Raw genomic sequence first — 20,534 nt, forward strand, 5'->3', positions numbered from 1 at the left:
TAATGTATGATCAATTTTTAAAACATTTTGTGTGTGTTGTAAAAGATTTTGTATTCTCCACTTGAGTGCCAAGTTTTATTCATGTCCATAGAATTTAGCTTTTGGTTGTCTGATCAATCTGTAAGCGAAAGAGAAATGCTGGCAGATTCCACCACAACGATGCCTTTGTCAAAAAATTCCTAGAGTTCTATCCATTTTTGCTTTATGTATCTTGAGGCTACTTAAAAACCTTCATTACAGGAACTTTTTTTTTTTGGACTCACTCCTTGTCCAAGTACGCACCACCCCTCACTCAGCTTCGGTTCTCAGCTCTCTGCCATTCTCGCTTCATCTGGTCCCTCACCATTCTGTTGTCAGGGTATTTTCAAGAAAATCCCAGATCAAACATTCTACTCCAATAGTTTAATTCGTATGCTTCTCTAGATGACTTAGCACACCAAAGCAAAATATGCTGTGGCCACTGTGTAAGGCACCGTGAGTGAAGAATTGCTCAGTCTTTGTGAGTTCAGCCTCCATGGTTTTCAGGTTCTCCTTTGGGAAGCTGACCCAGTTCATGCTTTTCTGGTAGGACAGAATCAAGGGTGCGAGACATCTGCTCTTAGGTCCTGTATCCAGTGGATGTTCAGTAAGTGTCTGTGATAACCCTTGGCCACTGGAATCATTAGGAATGGCCTCAGGGGGTCAAGCTTGCTCAACAGCTGCCCACCCTGTAGGGTAAAATACTTTAGCAAGGCCCTAAAGTCTTGATATGACCCTTGTTCTTCTCCTCATATGTTGGGCCCTTGGCAGAAACTGAGTAGGGCTCTTGGCCGTTTTGGGAAAGAGGATAACAGGCTGAAAGACTTGATGCCAAATCCCACCTTTAGTCACATCCAGGCACACAGCTAGATTCTCTAATCATACTGGAATTTCGCTGAGTGAGACACTGCTAGGACACATGGTCTCTCAGACAGGTCTTAGATTAGCACTGCTTATCGAACAAGACCTACCATGCTGTGAGCGCTGTACAAGCACTGGGCGTTCTCGTGCAGTCCACAGGGTAGGCAGGATGTGAACCATTACACAGTCATCCTCAGGAAAGCCTCAGGACAGGAGAGATGTGGTCCGAACGAATTTAGCACAAGACTCGATGCAGACCAGGACGGGAGAAGGCTGTTTGGCATGCGCGGTGTTGAAGGGGCTCTGGAGGATGAGTTGAGTTCAAGTTCAGCCACACGGTGACAGCATTGGTTGCTTCGCGTGGAGACAATGTTAATAACTCAGTTTAAATAGAAAAGTGGGCCATTGTGAATAGCAATGGACATACTGAGGACATTTTCTTCAGATATTTGAAAACTGTTATTAATTTCGTGAAGAAATTGCTTATGTCATTAATGCATAAGTGAAGTTCTAATGTTTCACTGGCGACGTCTTAGTTTTCACTTCTGTCTTGCTCCTAAATGTCAACGAAAGTATTGAGCAACACTTATGTCAGAATTACATGGGATTGCCTCGTAATTTTGTAATTTGTGCCACATAAACCACAGATTGGCTGTGGATAGAAACGATTGGCAAAAACCAAGAGCAGCATTCTGCCAGAATCGACTGTCTGCATGGAATCAGAATGAACAACAATGGCTCGTTTTATTTGTGTGCTGTAGAGCCGCACGGTGTAGCACTTACTACAACTTCTGCGCGTCTGTCTGTAGATTCCCGCGCTCCGGGCTTGGCTGGTTTCTGCAGAGCTGGTGCGGAACAGCTGAGCGGGGCGCCACTGCATCCAAGCCTCGGCGGCAAGGACTGTTCTCGTGAAGAGGGTGGGGTGAGGGAGGCTGCGACCAAACAACAGGGCGGAGGCAGGGACCGTTTTGTTCCTGCAGCATCGAGGACACAGGCAGGCTGGGTTTCTTGAATGCGAGGATGGCGAGGTCAGAGCTCTGGCAAGGCTGCCGTTTGCATTTGACACTCACCGCGGCTTCTGCTGAGACCCTGCAGGTACGGTGACCGGATCAGCAGACAGTCAGATGCTCTACACACTTCTCGAAGCAGGGCACCTTTCCTAGCAGCGCGCGGCCACACTGTCTCCGAGTTGCCTTGCCTCCAGCCCTCCCTCCTGCAGTGGGATTCAGGATCCATTTTCCTTCTCAAGATGGTATTACTATAGAGAGGTGGGAAAACTCTTATTTAAATATTTCCGAAGCAAGCAGCCTGGTGAGAGCACAGCCCTGTTACGAGGGGGAGTGTGATTTCCCTCGGCTGAGCTCTACCGGTGAAGAAAATCGTTGTTCCAACTCTGCTACAGAAATTTTTGAAGCTTCCAAGAACCCACCGAGAGCACTGCGGGCAGTTTTTGTGTTTCTTGGAGGCGAACGCAGGCAGGAAAATTAAAATGGGGTTTGTGATAAAATGTTAATGTAGCTGGAGTACGGTCTACAGAGGCTTTCCTCATTATCTTTCTTACAGTATCCCTGGCGGCTCCTCCCTTGTTTCCCCTTACTGGTGTAGTTCACGGTGCCTTTTCCATGTCTGCAAACTCAAATGGTGCCAGATGCACCATTTCTGGGCAGCATGGGCTACTCTCTGTGTATTCAGAAGTAGAATTATGCCGTAAGCCATTCTTACTAATGTTGATTAATTCATTGTTCATTAGGGGTAGGTTCGTTTCATTCTTAGGACGATAAAATTCAAGAAAATTAGAAACAGAGAGACTGAATAGGTAAATGGACAATGGCCAGACCATATATAAAAACTTACTTGCAACCTACGGAAACCGTCCCAGGAGGCCAGCTTGCTTGGACTCAGACTGCTGCCCCGGCAATGACTCAGGATACAAACAATAACCTCTGTAACAATTGGCTCCAGAGGGTCAGGACTTGAGTCACAATGAACAGCTCTAACATTTATCCCTACTTCCAGTTTAGGAGCAACGAGGAAAAGCCAGAAATGCCCCCGGAAGCCATCACACGGAGCATCCAGCTGCCCCGTGCCCACAGTCTCCTGCAGCGCTCGCCTGAAGCCGCTCCCTTTTTTCCTAAGAAGTCTTCCGGCCTGTCTTTGAGTCTCTGCCAAGGCAGCAGGCTCCCCGCGACAGCGAGTGTGGAATCACTAGCCTTCGCTTGTCCTCATATGGTTGATCTTTATTTCCACAAAAGTGAAAAAACCACCTCCAGATCATCGTGAGACCACCCTGACCCCCGGGGCTGTCTCCTCGGTGCCGAGGCGCACACTGTGAGATCTCTCTGGTGGCATTTTTTGGGCCCCTCAGCAACAGGCCTGTCCCAGGGGGGCCCTCACCAGGGCTTGAGAGCATCCCAGGAAAACACAGGGAGGCCCCTTCCATGTAGGCAGTCTCCTAGCTGGCTGCCAGCTTTAGGGACTCCCCGGGGACCTCATTTGCTATCTGACTTTAAGGTCAGATGAATATTCTCAGCCCTTGGATCTCCTTATTTCTGGCAACTAAAATGACAAGAAGCCTTTTGGGGGGGGGGGGGCGGACCAAGACGTCAGAAGAGACAGTTACTTTTGTAAATCACCTACCCAACCACTTGTTTTATTTACGGCATTTCTGTATGTGAACTGACTGCTGGAGGGCCCAGACCTCAGCACGGTGCCCAGCGCAATCCACTGTCTTTAACCCAGATGAATGTCTGGGGGCCGTAAATGGTCCTTTTGTCTAAACTGAGTGAAAGATGCTTAGGACCACCAATTAAATGGGAAGCAGAACCTCAAAGTATTAGTTAGGAACATAAAATATGCTAGGTCAGAGTGAGTCTGGTGTCCCTGTCTATTGTTTTAAGAAGACTGTATTTACAGAAGTTAGAACTACAAATCGAACAAGATAAATGTTTACATTTTGGTTGGTTGTGGTGGACGAGAGTTCATTTGTGTTCAGTTAGCTTGGCTTGGGGAGAAAGTACACTGTGAAAACAAAACACAATTCTACACCTTTGCAATTCAGCAAACATAACTTCAGACTCAAGCAAGGGTCTTGTTACTCTTACCTACTTGAGCAGAAGCAGCAAAGTAGCTCTTTTATTCTAGCAGAGGACGGAGGAAAGAAATCTGCTTTAAGTTTTCCATAAAATTCACAGACACACAGAATTCTGACGTTGGGAAGAATTTGGAGAGCATAGTCCAATTTCACAAAGCCTGTTTCCTCCTTGGGCCACTGGTCCTCTAAGATGCTCCTTTAACATAGGATTCCCAGGGCAGAAAAGTTTGGGAAGCAGTGCACTGCATTTTTTCCCCTTGGTGGTCATTACGCACAGCACATCGGCACGTGGAAGTAAAGGAAGCCTGTTCTACTTCATTAGTGTGCGCGATGACTGCGGAAATGTGGACTATGCCTTGGGAATTATTTATTTAGTCCAATCTCATTTTTTAGTTAAGCAAAGTGAAGTCCAGAGCTGAGTGGCCCGCCAAGGTTGCACACTCTTGGTGATGGACTCTGGACATGCTCCCTGACCTCCTGGCTTTCTTCATACCCCAACCTGCCTCTCCGTGCTCCCTGGGCCCTTGACTCGCCCATCCATCAAGGTACTCTCACCGATCTAAAGTCCCTTTCACATGGTTCGAGGAGTGTTACCATTACTCAACGCAAGTGAGACCTCTGACGCAGCCTTTCCCATGGGCTTTCCATTCAAGCCTTGTCTCGGTTCGAACGCTCCCCTCCAAGGGCACACAATAGGCAGATTGTGTGTACAGCACTGTTCGTTAAGGAGATAAATACTTCGGAAGTTTTCAATAAAATTGAAACCATTTCCAGTCCTGCTGGTTTGCCCCTAATTCTTTACTGGTAACCGAGGCACTGGGGCTGAGGGGGTCAGAAGAATTTGGGAGGCCAGTGCCCCCCACCCCTCGGCAGACTTTTACACTCCCGTGGGGAGCGGGAGCAGGAGGAGGAAGTCTGGCCAACTCACAGCAGAGCGGCCTCCAGGAGACCCTCGTGCAGGATTGGGGTCTGTCCCCTCTCTCTGGCAGCTCTCTGCTCTGCCCCTGGGGGAGGTTCGACGAAACTCTCTCCTTCCCTCAGGAGCGTGGCTGGTGTGGAAAATTCTGAGAATACTGTTCCTCCTAGTTCTGCTCTTCGACCAGATCCCTTTTCACCCACTCTGTCGATGACCCTCCTGTCCCCTATGTCATTTTCCTCTAAGTTCCGGCAGGTGTTTCTTGCTGGCACCTCAGGTACCCTGAGGAAAAAGTCAGCTTAACTGGAGAGTTGGCCTCTCTTCTTTTAACTTTGACCTAGTTTCTCTTTGCTTCCTCTCCGATGACCTGATATGCAAGCCAGGGGTCTGGCCAAGAACATGTTTGGATCACCATATCCCTCCCAGAAGACGGACCTCAAAGGATGAAGGTTGCTGAAGGCAGCCATCCTGGACAACGTGCAGCCCTGCCCTGGGCGGGAACAGCATCTGTTTTCCTGGAAGGGCAGGTTTCCACACCAGACACTGGCTTCCACTCACCGCGACTCAGTATGTTCTGTCCTCTATAAAAGCTCACAGGAGGCCTTTCCAAGAGGAGCTGTGGTTTGACTGCTTCTGAGTTTTGCTCCTGGCTCTCTTTCAATCCTGCCTGGCTTCAAGCATTTTCTACCTGGGATTTCCCCACCTCTTAACTGGGACCAAACCCACCCACAAAGGGTTGAAGAAGAGGGAATTATGACATCACAAGGGTGTACTTTATCACTGTGGCTTGCAGAACTTGTTAAAGCGGGGTTGGGTTGTTGGTGTCGTTTTTACCTTTGCTTTATTTTGGGTCATGTGTAGCCACGCGTTCTGGTGTTGTGCCGTGTAGCTAGAAGACTTCAGCTGATTCAATTATTTTCAGCGTACCGAAAACATAAAAAAAGTACCAGACTCCCTATAATAGTGTCTTGGGGTGCCTGGGTGGCTCAGTGGGTTAAAGCCTCTGCCTTCGGCTCAGGTCATGATCCCAGGGTCCTGGGATAGAGTCCCGCATCAGGCTCTCTGCTCAGTGGGGAGCCTGCTTCCAGTCCTCTCTCTCTGCCTGCCTTTCTGCCTGCTTGTGATCTCTGTCTTTCAAATAAATAAATTTTAAAAAAAGAAAAAAGAAAAAAATAGTCTTGGGATAGATGTGCTCACCTGTGCTAATCCGGCTGGTTTTTAGAAGTTCAGTTTTTGAATAGAAGCTTACTGGTTCTTTATTCCAGAATGATGAATCGCATGTTTCAAGCACAGTCTTGAGAGATCCGCACCGTGAAAACTACAATACTCAGACCCGAGATTGTTGGGATAGTGGCGCCAGCACCCTGTGTTGCTGTCTCTGCCCTCGAGGGAGGCAGGGTGGCCGCGGAGTTTCGCCTTCACTGGTCCGGCCATTGACAGGCAAAATCCACCAAGTGAGCCACACAGGAACTGAGCGGGTTGTTGGAATATGGTCTGGTCCAGTGGTTTCCTGGGGACAGTCTGGGAACGGTTTTTTGGAGAAATTTGGCAGATCCCTTCCAAAGTCTGTTGCACCCAGTTCTCCTCAGTCTCCCAGGAGTTCAGCACCTGCCGGGAAGTGGGGGTTGGAAAACAGGGGTTTCTGATCTCATCCCCTGGGTGGGAAGCCCTGAAAGCAGTGGTGAGACCCACTGGGGTGTCGCTGATGAAACAGAAGGAAGGCTAACCCCACATGGCCTAAGAGGGGACAGAGACCCCAAGAGCTCAGTCAATTGAACGCTGGGCAACTCTTAGAACAAACTCCCTTCCTAGCTGGCTTGGGCTTGAGGGTCAGCAAATGAACCAAGCGGTGCCAGAAAGCCTTCCATGCTGCTGGACGTGAAGACGTGGTCGGGGTTGGTCATTCCGGTGGGATGGGTGGAGACGGTCTCTTCCTGTTAGAGGAACGTTTTCTCTCAAGATTTGAAGAAGTTAAACCTCATACCAGTAAGAAACCACAATCCTGTTGTAGTCTCACAGGTACTCGAGGGAAGCAGGGCTCCAAGGAGGCTCAAGCCCAGAAAGAAATGAGTTCCCAACGACTATCCTTCCCTTACAGGAGTCCGTCACACGTTCTCATCTCAAGTACAGTGATGTCTGGACTGCTAGCCTTTTTGCTGGCAAAAGAAAACGTAATATTGGCAGAGTCCTGGTTCCGTGATACCAGGCATGGAAAGAACAGAGATGAAAGGATTTCTCCCTTTAATGACAGGGACTGTACCCCTACTGGGTGAGGTACAAGACGTTGACAGGTGGCTCAGAGAAGACCCTCACGATGACACCGGGGGAGGAAGGAGATGCTGAGTTAATTTGTGAGAGACGAGAAACCACAGACCATTTGAATGAGTTGGAGGCCAAACCTAAAGGAGACACGGTGACCCTCGGTTCCCTGCACATGGTGGGAAATGGAGTCAGCACTAGCCATCCTCTATTTTGGAGAAAAGTGGAAAGAGAAAGTATGGGGTTCTCTCCACATCCTTGTGGTTGGAGTGGCTGCCGCGCCTGAGAAGGCAAGCTCAGCAGTAGTTTGAGATACTGTACGGGGTCAGGCTTCATGATCCAAGCTCCCCCAATCCTGTCTGGGGGTGAAGAGTTGCGGTCATGCACACACGGAAAACGCTGCACAGCCACTGTGCTCAGAAACGGTCCGGAACAGGGCAGAAGCCAAGTGGCAAATAGGACATCTGAAATGCTGATTCCATCCCTTTGGGAAAAAGAATGTATTTCGTACGGCAGGAAGTGCTTCTCAAAGTATTTGCACAGCACCCTAAGTGGTCGAAGTTTAACAGATTCATTAAGTTGGGAATACGTTTTGAAACGGCACTGATGGCTCTTGTGAGTCGAGGCGGGTGGCTTAGACGCCCCATAAAGCACAGAGAACTGACTCCTGCCAGAGTGAGGGGATGGAAAAGCTGGAGATCCAGAAAGAGGAAATAGAAGGGATGAGTCCTGCTTTGACCCCGAGCACTCTCTATTATTCGAAGCTATCAATCTAACAGGAGCTTCATATGAAACGACCCTGTTCTTCACGTGGATGGTGGTTTCATATCCTTTAGTGCACTGAGCAGAATGTTTCCAAGATAGCATAGGAGCAAATCCACACAGACCTGCTCCTTTGTGACCACAACCCCCACCCCCCAACTCACCCCGTGAGCGGTGAGAGCCTAGAGCTATATGTGCGACATTGACAGCTCAGAAAAGAGCTTTCGCTTCTGGCTGCTGGGAGGATGAGCTCACGGCCTGATGGGTGAGGGCAGCCCCCTGAGCTGTCTGCTTCTGCAGAAGACTGTGTTGGCAGCTCACAGCTCATCACAGGCAAATTAGCACAAAACACCAGAGCGGAAGCAGGGCATAAACTAGGTCTGTTCATTAATGTGACCCAGAAATCTTAGATTCTATTTCATAATTGATTTTGTCTATGGAATCCAGAAGTCATTTCAGGTTTTGAACGTTTCTACTTTCTTCTGAAAGGAAGGCAGAAGACATCCACTTCGGAATGGAATTTAGGGACTTAGCTCGGTGTTCTTGGAACAGTGGGATGCGATCTCTAGGAGGCAGTCCTTTCTTTGCAATGAGTTTTTGGGGCTTGGGTAGGAGAGCTAAGCCAATCCCCTCTTTCGAGATTTTTTAAGATCCCCGTTCTTTTAATGGTGCCAGGAATAGGACACTGAATGTGGGGATAAACAAAGAATGTATATTTTCCAAAATAAGTTGAAGGGATTTACTACATTTTCTTACCAGAGCTTTAAAAGTCAATCACTCTGGAGACATTGATTCACTCTGAATGGCCCCAAAGCTGACACAGGGCTGCTGGAGAAGGCAATCCTACATGTGCGTCTTTAGCACTGACCCAGGTACAGCCTGGCTGTCAGGGTTTGGGTCCCTTGTTTTTGTGAAGGGAGGGAAAGAGGGAGTTCATTTTTATTATTTTTTTATTTTTTAAGATTTTATTGATTTATTTGACAGACAGAGATCACAAGTAGGCAGAGGGGTGGGGAAGCAGGCTCCCTGCTGAGCAGAGAGCCCGATGCGGGGCTCTATCCCAGGATCCTGGGATTGTGACCCGAACCAAAGGCAGAGGCTTTAACCCACTGAGCCACCCAGGTGCCCCGAGGGAGTTCATTTTTTTTCAGGTCTCCCTGCTACCTGAGTTAAGTAATGAAGGCAGAATGAGTATTAATTTGAAGCTCACAAACTTTCATAATACTATTGGAAAACTATTTTGGTTCTTAGATAGTTCCTTAGATAGTGCATTACCGTTGTAGGACTCCTGCTATGTAAATCGCAAATTTATAGTCCTATTTTAAAACTTCACACATAGGAGTTGACCATGGTTTTGGTTGTCTCCTAAAGCCTGGGCGATCGCATCTACTTCTATCTCTGAAAAAACCCGAAGGGGTGCTGTGGAAATGTGCATGGGAACACTTGCACACATAGGTGCACGAGCACCCTATGGCCAGAGGTCATATGATCAGAGAGGTCAGAGGGAACTCCAGGGCAGAGCAAAGAAGTGCACTAAGACTCATCAGTAAAAACAACAATTAACAGTTACAAATTAGAATGGAGAGCCGGGTTGCTCAAAATCTGGTTTTACTGTTTCCTATGAAGTAACAAAGGTGTCAGGTTATCTAACGTCTCTGGTCTTGTAGGTGCGAGGGCAGATGCATCCTGAATTGGGTCCTCTTAGGGAAACAAGACAAAGAACTCATCAGAAAGACAGCACAAGCTCTGACCTCTCAAAAACAGAACAATGGTAAGGATCCCAGGGTGTCCAGGTAGTGCGCGGGCAGTAACCCAGGGACTGGAGACACAGCTGGGAGCATGGCAGGCCATGCCAGTGCACATTGGGACACCTTCTTAGAGGACTCAAGACCCACCCCGGAATGCTGCACACAAGTAATTTTTTTTTTGATCTGGAAAATTTTATTAAGCAATAGCTGGACAACTTTTACAACTTCAAATCATCAATAAAAAAAAAAAAAAAGAAGAGATTAATCCATCTCAATAATAAAGACAGAAAATAATTTGGATCAACCACGTCATTTTGAATGCAAACCATGAATGCCTTCTAGAATACCTCCCACACAATCTAATACACAAAGTACATCAGCAGAGAGCCAAATAAGGGTGAGCTCATTAGAGTGCAAGTGGGACTCTCAGCAGATCTTGCTTGGAAAGTCAAACAAAGCAGGATGCTGGAATTGAGAAACAAAGTAACACGAGTGGGACTGAGGCGCACACAGCAGCCCGCTATCCCCAAGGTTTGGCTAAGAACATGCTGGTGGTCTGGTTTGGTCAGGGACCTGTGCACCTGCACCGTGCACTTACAGTTTAAAAAAAAAAAAAAAAGAAAAGAAAAAGAAAAAGGAAATGCCAGTAGTAATAAACTCGGAAATTATGTTCAAACTTACAGTACCAAAATAATGCATTTATAAACAAATGCGAAAACAATACCCCTTTGGTAAATAATACAGTGCCTTTTTCAGTCAAACGCATAACCCCATGCTTCTCTACAACATGAAAAAAAATTTATCTACAACAAACAACAGGATCTTAGAAACCTACCCCCTCCCCTTTAAAAGAACTTGTAAACAGGAAATATTGGTACAAGTTACAAGAAAATTGCACAAAGCCAAAGAAATGAAAATAAAATAGCCACAATAAAATAAAATAAAATAAAAAAGCCACAACTTTTCAGAGTTTCCATCAACCGGAGTGAAGGGAATACACAGATGGTGATGAGATCGGAGTCCTGTGCGATGATGAAATCCCAGGAACTCAAAGAACAGTTTTGACACATTTTGTCTCAACTAACTTTGTTCACAACTACTGACCTGGCCAAGGGATAGATGGCCCACACAGGGACATGATGGGTTCCTTTCAAAAAATCTTTTCAACTTGCAGATAGCGAACACTGCAGAAGTAACTCGAGGATTCACACCTGCCTGGGCACAGCCTCCTTGGTTCTTTTCTCAACCCGCTCTACTGTTTGCGGGGGTAAATGGGGACTTACTCGGGGGCCGTTTTCCAGGGAGTCCACTGAGCAGGGCACACACATGTGGGGGCTCCTGTGTCTTACCTGACTGAAACCGGTGCTTTTGTGTGATTTTTAGGAGAACAATCACCATTCCAAAAGCATCTGTTTCTAGAGATGAACCTGCTAAGGCTTATTTTAAATGCACGGGTTCATACTCACGGGAGAGCGCATTAATGCTGGAAAAGCAATGTTCCTCTGTAAAAAGGCAATGATTTTGAAACATACCTTCCAAGTTCGTACAGTGGCATGAGGAGACGGTCCCACTTTGAGCCCTCAGGCTGTTAGAGCTGGACAGGAATGGAGAATTTTGTCCAGGCCAGGTTGTCCCCGTCATGTTACAGATGGACAAATGGAAGCCCGAAGTCACCCTCCAACTTGGTGGCAGAGCGGGCTTGACCCCAGGTTCAACGGACACGGGGAAAAAAGACTAACCTGCAAAGTCCCGACTTCCGCTGCCCTCAGAGCCTTGGCATTTTCCTGCTTCCGTGGCATTGGTTTTTCTTAGGATATGCATTCAGTGGATACGCCGTCCACAAATCTGCGCCTTTGGTTTGATGAGGTTAGAGTTGAAACAAACTTAAAATCGGTTTTTATGTTTGTTAATACACAGCTTTCTTCAAAAAGGTAAGGATTCTTTAAGTAGTTGATGGGGCTGATGGTTTTAAATTTAGAGATTCAATGAGGTATCTCAATATTCATAAGTTGCTATTAATAAACATGAAGTATGTAGAATTCTGCTGTTTAAAGTACTACTTTAGTAGTATTTAATAAATTGAGACTGAATAAAGATGACTTTTAAAGTAAGTGAAGCCATCGCCATCAACTTGAAAGATACCATATCACGAGTGCGCAGACCCGTGGAAGTATGAGGCGCGTGGGCCTGTTTTCCTCCTTTGGGCCAGAGCACAGGGTTGGGCAGCCGCTGCCCCTCAGGTATGCAGACCTCCCGGACCAGGCCTCTGCCTCCACGTATGGAAGAGGCCTTTTGGGGAATGAGCTCAGAATTTAGAAAGTTGAATTATTTGCTACAAATACTCACTTTCTTTTCACAGTTTTTATTCCAAGGATTTCCCCCTCTACTTGCTCTTAGTAATAAGAAAAACTCTAAAACGTATTTTTTCATGGTCTCTGTATCTTAAGAACCAATCTGAGAATCTGGAAAGCGGACACTTACTGACAATAGTGCCTTCCTTTGCTGCTCTCATTCCTCTTTACATTTCGTAGCACCTTTTATTTTTAACTAAAAATAAAATGTTCAAAAGAGGGGGCACTATTATTTTAGGATGTGTTGTCTCAAAGGAATCGACTCTTTTGTATATAATCAATACCAAAGAATGCAAAAAAAAAAAAAATTGCCTTTAAAGGATTAATAGGAATTTTTTCCCAATTAGAAAAGTTACAAATTGTCCAGCAGAAAAAACCTTCTATCATATCCTCTTTATTTCTCGCAGCAAAATACGCTGCTACCAAATAACTCATTACAAACACACTATTTTTCTAAATAAATAAAATGGGCATAACTCACCAGTATATAGTAACAAAAGAATTCCTAAGAACACTATTAAAGCAAGATAAATAATCTCTTGGACAACAAAACAGGGGAACTGCATTTAAATTATTTTAGAAATAGGTCATAACCATTATTGCACAACTAATAAGCATTGAAACATCTTACCAAGCTACAGAAACTCCTATAAAAGAATTATATAATTCTGAATACACTGCTAAATTCTTTCTCAAAGAATTGACCCACAAAAAATCAGGTTCAATATTTTAAAATACAAGCTGGAAAACTCGGACGTTAGCTGGGAGCTGTCCTCATGTGTGTTTCTTCAGGGTTTGGAGAGAATGGTGAGTGATGCTGTCTTGCTGTGGGGAAGGAATGGGCCGGTGCCTTTTCTAGTTTTTAAACCAAAACAAGGAATGTAAAAATACATACTTTCAAAAGACTTCTCTACAGTGTCTCTCATTTGTCTGCTCCAAACCAAATGCACACGGAGGACTCCCTGCAAGTAGACAGTCCCATGCTCCTGCCCTAAACACATGACATGTTGGAGTAAGTGACAACTGTGAACCGGGTTTGTTACCGGGGCTCAGTGCTGCCCGCGGCGTCCCCTAAGGAGGAGGTGGAGGGAAAAGATCATCTCAGATTTTTCTTTCTTTTTTGTAATTAACCAGCTGTCTTAAGTACTATAATTTTAATAATGTGTTCCCAGTGGTTCATCTCCTCAGTAAACAGTCTGTACAATTAATAAAGAACTTTTTTTTTCCCTCCCAGTACAACTGTGAGACTTGTTTCAAAGAGATTACTATATCTCTTTAAACACCCTGGCAAATGCCTACGGTTTTGTTACATTTCTAACCGATCAGGAAACATCTCTAGTCAACTGGGTTTTAACGTGGCTGAGAAGAAAGGCGCACTTTCAGACCAATGTCTCAGCATCTCCAGAAAGAGAAAGCGCAGCAGCTTATCTAGTGGGAAGGAGAACGTCTCCGGCCACACTTTCCAGACTAAACAACAGAGGGGTGGAGGGGACTAAGGTGGCTTTTCAGCAGGTGAGTACCTAGTGGTCGCCCAAGGTGCTAGATGACCAGGCAGCTACCCCACGACACGCCAGGACCGATCCGTTTTGTCCCTCCCTTCTCCGGAAGGCAAACCTCCCTGAACCAGTGGGATGCTGCCACGTTCTAAGATGACACGGGTGGGGTCTCTCATGTGAACAGCCTCTGAGAGGAGCCGAGCCCGTGTACCATTCCCGGCGCCTCCGGCTGGGCCCCTCGCGGACGCCCCCTCCGCGCTTACCCCTGCTAAGGGCAGCGCCGCACAGCCCACTCCTGGGAGCCTCACCGCGCGGCCTCCGTAACCCCCAACAGCCACCGAGTCGCCCCTGGGGAAGTAACAGGACGGGTGTGGATTCAACGCCCCCTCCAAGAACCTGGACCCCCAGGCTTTTGGTTCTTTTTACAAAGCATTTTGTTTCCAGACAAGTGGTTATGGTACGAAGGCGTCACAAAGCGAGACGCGTGGAGCGCGGAGATCCGCGGGCGGGCGGGGTCCCTTCCTCCCGGGGGCCCCCCTGCCCCGGCGGCGCGGACAGAAGCAAAGGCAGCAGGACATCCCCACAGCAACTGTGTTTCCTAAAGACACCAGGTGCCTCACCCCCTCTGCTTGCAAATCCCACTCTTCCTGTATTCTTTTTGTTTGAAAAGAAAGAAGAAAGAGAAACAATAAAGGATTATAAAAGGCCAAACAAACGACAACAATGAAAGGTCAGTCCCTTCTCCTGGGCCTGACAGATTCTTCCAGTTTTGCTCGTCTTCTGGTCCCAGACACCGGGGCCCCGGGCGACATCTCGGGCGCCTCGAGGAGGCCTCTCCGTCTGCCCCACACCAGTGTCCTTACTTCAGGCGCTGAGTCACATTGGCCAGGGCCACGGCGAAGGCCTGCACAGCGGAGAAGGGGTACTGGAAGTCCAGAATGTACGCGTTGCCGTCAATCCTTCCAAACTGCATCACCTGGAGTCGGGTGGAGAGGGCAGAGAAGCAGAGACATGAAGAGAGCACGAGGTGGGAAACAGCCTCGTCGGCGCCGCTCCCGAGGGAAGGGGACGGCCAGGCTGGGAGGCCGGTGTGCCGACCGGAGACGCTGACCAAGCTTCTCGATCTCACCGCGAGTTTGTCAGAAATAAAGCGGGCGAGGGAACATGTCAAACGTGCAAGTGGGAAGATAATGAGAAAAATTCGGAGCGTGGAAAGCTCCGCAGCTCAAAGAGCGGTTTCCTCACCAAGGAAGCAGAAAGGAGAACGGACAAGTTGAGGGAAGAATCTATAGGCTAGTAAAGGGTTAAGAGACACATCCACTGCTCAGAGAGGGATAAAACAGTCCCCTCCCTCCCCTGGTGCTCCTCTCTCCTTTGTCCTTTCAGTGCTTAGGGAGCACAGGGACATTCCGTTTTCCCCAGGGCTCTAGCTTCAGCGCCTGGAGCAAGCCCAGAAAGCTCTCTGTGAAGGGCTCATGATGAGGGTTTTAGGCTTTGTGGGTCACAGGGTCTTTGCCACAGCTCTAACCCTGCCGCAGGACGAAAACAGCCTCAGCCAATGTTCAGCGGACGCCCACGGCTGCGTTCCAATAAAACTTTATTTAAAAAGGCAGCAGGATGGACTGGTCTGTGGGCCCCCAATTGCTGACTCCTGGCTCAGAGGACTACCAGGCAGACCCTCACTAAATATTTGTTGAGTGAATTAATGAACATGAGATTTAAACATGCAGGGTGACGGCAACTGCCAGGACGGTAAGAAGGTGTGTGTGCAGAACGACAGCGACACGGCACAGTGAGTGCTACCGTTTCAGGCTGCAGCAGGAACCAGTGACAAGTCACCCCGTGTGTCATGTACCTTACGCCAGAGAATCAGGGAAGGACTCAGTCATAAATACACTGGAAGAGGCAAACCCACACTGGCTAATTATTATGTCTAGGGAAAGAAAAACTGTACAGGAAAAAGGAAATATAAATAAGCCGTCATCTGTGGCTCAGCTGTAAATCGTGTATGCGGGCATAATGAACACCCAGTGAGTACACTGAGTAAGAACAGGGGAAGTTCATGTGTGCGTATAAGGCAGTGGGGTGATCCAAATCAACCCTCCTACCCCTCAGGAACAAGTCGATACATGATGTGAAAAACTGAAAAATCAATAAACACAAGTGGGAACATGTTGTCAACTACCAGAAGCAACGGAGCTGGAGGAATGTGTGTCCCGGAGGAGAGCGGCGTTTGGGAGGGGGCCGTGCACTGGGCAGGGAGGGGCCTGCTAGTTTTCCTCCTGGTTCTGGCAGAATCATCTGACTTTGAAAAATCAGTACATGTGCTGCTTTGACAAGAAGTTTAAAAAAAAAAAAAAAAAGCCAGCAATGGCACCGGGTAAAGTACAACCACGATCGGCCCCACTTGAGAGCCACAGTTGTATTCTGCATTTCTCCCGGGGCTCCTGCAGGCGGAAGCAGGGCCATCCTTCAGCAGGTTTTCAGCCCCCGCCTCACCCGACTGGTCAAGACCAGAATGCAGTGGAACCGGCCATGGCCCAAGACACGTTTGCTTACCTGCCGCCCCTCCAGCTCGATCTGGAAGTTCTTGGCCGACTCTTGGGTCACCCGTCCCCCGAAGTCCAGCTGGTACACCTGTGTGGCTTCGTTCCACAGAGGCTGCTTGTTGGCCATGACATACACGAAGCCCTGGCTGCCCAGCCGCCCGTCCTCCTTCTCGCTGGCTTTCCGGCACTTGAACTCTTCCAGCTCGCTGGCCGTCCTCAGGCTCCGCTTGCTTTTCCAGCCCTTCTTGCTGCCCTGGCTTTGGTTCATCAGCTCATCCCCGCTGATGAACAGCTCGGGCTCGCTCTCTGAGCTGTCCTGGAACTCATTCGTCTTGTTCAACTTCTTGGACTTCAGTTGGTCTTTCTGACTCTTCACTTTCTTCTTTTCCCTCCCCAGGCGGGGGCTGGAGATGAGGGAATTAAAGTCACTCAGAGCCCGCGCCTCCTTCTTCACTTTGCCCTCCGTGATGGCCTGAACGTTTCCTTCCTCCGCTCGGCTGTCCAGGCGCTTCCGGTTCTTCTTCCCGAATTTCTCTGTCCGCTGGGGCACCGGGCTCTCTGTCAGGGAGAGGACTTCTTGGAAGTTGTCTGTGGTCTCTACCATCACCTCGGTACCCAAGTGGCTTTGGAGGTCAGTGGGCGGTGGGGACACGAGGGGCTTCTCTATCACCAGGTGTGCCTTGGGGGGCAGAGTGCCCTGGGGGTTTTGCACAGGCGGGCAAGGGCTATAGGAACTCCAGGGGTGCAAGGCGATAGGTGGCAGCTGTAAACTCGAGCAGGTGCTGCTTCCCGGATACATGGGGGGCAGGGTGCAGTAGGAGAGGCTGGGTGGGTAGGTGGGTTGCAGAACCACTGCCGACTCCTGTGGTGCGAACGGCGTGGGGGACAGGGCATCTTTTGGGGAGCAGGGAGTCTGCACCCCCGGCAAAGGGGGTGTGTTATAGCTTCCTGGATACGGCATTCCCATCCCATAGCCTGTGTGGAAAGTGGCAGTAGGACTGGCGGGAGACTTGGGGGAGACAAAGGGCACTCGGGACACATCCAGGTGCTGGCTCTGACCTACAATCAGTGGGGGCAGTTTCAGGGGGTTGGGCACTGCAGTCTGTGCTGTCCTTTCCTGAGGAACCCAAATGTCCTCCCCCAGCACAGGGTCCCACTGGTAAGGTGGTGGCCGTTTTACGGCCACAGCAGCTTCGGGCAGCGCGGGGTGCCTCAGGGGCTTCTCCACCTGACAGTGCTGGGCCAGCGCCTCGTCCTCAGTGAAGGCCGAGTTAACATAGTCGGCGCGGTCGCGGGCCCCGTCTGGCGGGCTCAGGAGGCTGTAGGACGACTGGGAGGTCAGCGGGGAGGTGCTGGCGGCGTGTGCCAGGCCCGATCCCGGCTGCGCGCCCCCTGCACCCCCAGCGCCCGGCTCCGGCCGCCCAGCCGCACCCCCGCCGCTGCACTGGCTGCAGGTGTACAGGGCGGGCGGGGGCCTCACCGGAAACTGCACGGCGCCCTTGGGCTTGGGCGGGTGCTGCGGTGGGGCCCTCGGGGGCTCGGCCAGCTGCGCCGCCTTGAGCGCCACCTCGCGGTTGTTCCTGCGCAGCGTGGCGTGGATGAGACTGTCGGGCCTCTGGGCAGCGCCCCTGCCGGGCAGGGGGCCGGCGATTTCGGGGTACGGGGGTGGGTCTCCGGTCGGGATGGAGTAGCGGGGGACCGTCAGGCGGTTCAGGGTCGCACTGGTGCAGGGCTGGGGGACCTTCTTCTCCGTGGCGGTGAGCCTCAGGGTGGCCGAGCTGCCCGGGCCGGGGAGGGTGTAGGTGTTCTGGGAGCAGAGCATCCGCGTCCGCGGCCGGCATACCTCTTCCACGTTGCCGCTGCTGTCGAAGGTGGTGATCCTCTCGTAGCCCAGGGGCGTCTGGTAATGGGCTGCTGTGGGGTACAGGGAGAAGTCGCCCTTCTTCAGGCACGTGTCCACCGGGGGCTGCGGGGGTGGCAGCGGGGGCGGCGGTGCTGCGGTGGTGGGGGCTGCGGGGATGGTTCCGGGGTAGGGGGGTGGTGGGTTCATCTTCGCCACCTGGACCTCCTGTGGGGCACTGAACACCACTGCGTCCCCTTCCGCGGCCAGCTGCGCCACAGGCCGCAGGGCCTTGGCGGACTTCTGCAGGTGGTCATGATCTCGGTCTCCATGGTCCACCACCGACAGCTGGATGGCTCCCTGGGTGGGCGGCGGCAGGGACAGCTGAGCAGGGCTGGGGACGATGCGGCCCATCTCCACACCTCCAAAGATCACCTGTCCGGGGCTGGAGTAGCGGTTGGAGACAGGGTACTGGGTGGCACTGTCACTTCCGTGCTCAGATGTCCCCACTGCCGTGGTCTGATTGGTCAGGACGTCCAGCTGCACATTCTGATTGGCCAGCAGGGACTGCACCAAGCCTATGCTCTGAGTAGGGGACATAGCCTGTGCCGAGCTGTGAATGGGCGCAATAGGGATGTTCACCGTGCAAGGGGGGTTGCTCTCAGGCACACCAGATGCTCCTGTCACTGGGAGGAAAAGGGAACAAATGAACTGCTTACAAAACAGTGCTGTGAAACTGGATCAGAATAAGTAATACAACAACTAATCAACTCATCCAGTCCTTCTGCATACAAAATACAATTGCTACGGACGGAGAGAAGTTTGCTTGGGGAAAAGCTAGACCTTTCACACAAGTTCTACAGTTTCTCTAAGGTTTCTGGAAGGACACACGCAAAGATTTCCAATGAATATACTTTTGAACCTTCTGAATTTGGTACCTAAATGGTACTAGGGCACATACTTAACTTTTTAAAAAAATTTATTTTATTTTTTAATACTTAACTGTTCAAAAAGATGCTTTTTACTCATGAATTCATAAAATGGCCCATTCTTTTATGCAAGAAGAGAATTATGATATGTAGCATGACACTCCACGGGGCACTTATACTGCCTAGGGTCCTGGGTAGGTTTATCCACAATTACAGACTGGTTAATATGGGAAAGTGTTAAGAGCAGATGTAATGTGAAATTTGTACACAAATTAAGTTTCTGTAAATAGAACCATGTAAAAGGCAGTAGAGATACCAAAGAAAAGAATCTTCTAGCAAATAAGCATTATTTGGGGAGGATCATTTCCTAATTTATGTGCTGTTCAGCATTTCTAACAGTGTGTAAGGTACAGCCCCCCTTTGTAAAACCCTGTAACTATAGTCTCTTTGTACAGATAGGGAACTTAACAAAGCACAAATTTGAGCGATGCCCTACACACCACAGGCGGGGGCTCAGAACCACCGTTTAGACTGCCCTGCTTAAAGTACCATCAGGCACTGGCAAGTTTGCTTATTTGGGCCTTTAAGTTCTACGTGGCAACTAGTGTATGCGCAGCAAGCAAGATTTGACTAGCCAGCTGTAAAGGCTGTCTGACCTTTTACCACAGCTACAGAATGAGGGCAGCTAGCTCATCGAAAGCTAAGCCGGGGGCACCGGGGTGGCTCAGTTGGTTAAGCGTCTGCCTTCGGCTCAGGTCATGATCTCGGGGTCCTGGGATCGAACCTCACATTGGGCTCTCTGCTCAGTGGGGAGTCTGCTTCTCCCTCTCCCTCTGCCTGCTGCTCCCTACTCACGTTTTTTCTATCTCTCTAATAGATAAATAAATCTTAAAAAGAAAAAAAAAAAAAAGCTAAGCCCACCCTTGGTTCCAATCAGATTCCCCCTTCCCTGGGGCCCACTAGTGAGATGCAACTATCTCCTGGCTGCGTGAGTCTGGGTCCGTCTCATTTTTTATTAATCCTGTTCAGACCCTCCTCCAGATGTTCACCCATCTGCACTGAGCGCCGGGCTCTTCCCTGATACAAAGAAGAGTCTCTCTGTCGTCAGCATTAAGTGCGAGGCCTGAGAGAGAATGCTGCCCCGAATGGGAAGGCCAGACGGGAACAGCAGCAGGTGAGCGCGGAGCACTGGGGAGCAGCACCCGGGAGCCCCGGGAGGGCGTTATTCAGAAGGTGTGTCTGATGCTGCTTCAGATTCTGAAATGGCAGGGGACGTGCTGTATACGAAGCTCACGTGTGAGGCTTCACCAAACCGCAGATTGATGGGGCTGCAAAACTGTGCCCATTAGAACTTGGACGGTCTAGAACGCCTACTGCCCCTCTGAGGAGAGCTACAACCATGGGAAAACCAAAGTCGGCTCCTCTCCGAAAGTACTGTACGAATAATTTTACAGATAAAAACCTGTGAAAAAGGTAAACAACAACCCCCCAAGTTCAGAGCCTGAGCTGGCCTGCGCGTCCTTCCCTGTTCCACGGCAAGAACCACAGCCCCTCTGTTCCAAACCCACCAGACACAGAAGTCAGTAGCCCGGGTAGGATTCCTCTGGCTCAAAAACCAGAGACTTTCAGAACCTGCTTGGTTCTAAGTAGAGAAGTCCTCATATTTATAAAATTACAGGTAGGTATTTTTTTGAAACCACTTACATGGAAATAA

The 20,534-nt window shown here is 49.4% G+C and overlaps 1 protein-coding gene across 5 annotated transcripts in view; it reads right to left on the reverse strand.

The window, feature by feature from the left end:
- Positions 1–12,384: 12,384 nt before the first annotated feature.
- Positions 12,385–20,534, reverse strand: part of TULP4 (TUB like protein 4) — a 232,007-nt gene continuing 223,857 nt past the window's right edge. For all 5 annotated transcript variants that reach the window (XM_059176654.1, XM_059176653.1, XM_059176650.1 and 2 more), the window contains 2 exons: positions 16,062–18,577; positions 12,385–14,478 (listed from right to left, as the gene is read on the reverse strand). In XM_059176654.1, the coding sequence (XP_059032637.1) occupies positions 14,362–14,478; positions 16,062–18,577 (2,633 nt within the window). In that variant the 3' untranslated portion in view covers positions 12,385–14,361. The remainder of the gene's footprint in view (positions 14,479–16,061; positions 18,578–20,534) is intronic.

This window comes from Mustela lutreola, chromosome 6 (genome assembly GCF_030435805.1).
Source record: "Mustela lutreola isolate mMusLut2 chromosome 6, mMusLut2.pri, whole genome shotgun sequence".
NCBI classification, from domain to species: domain Eukaryota; kingdom Metazoa; phylum Chordata; class Mammalia; order Carnivora; family Mustelidae; genus Mustela; species Mustela lutreola.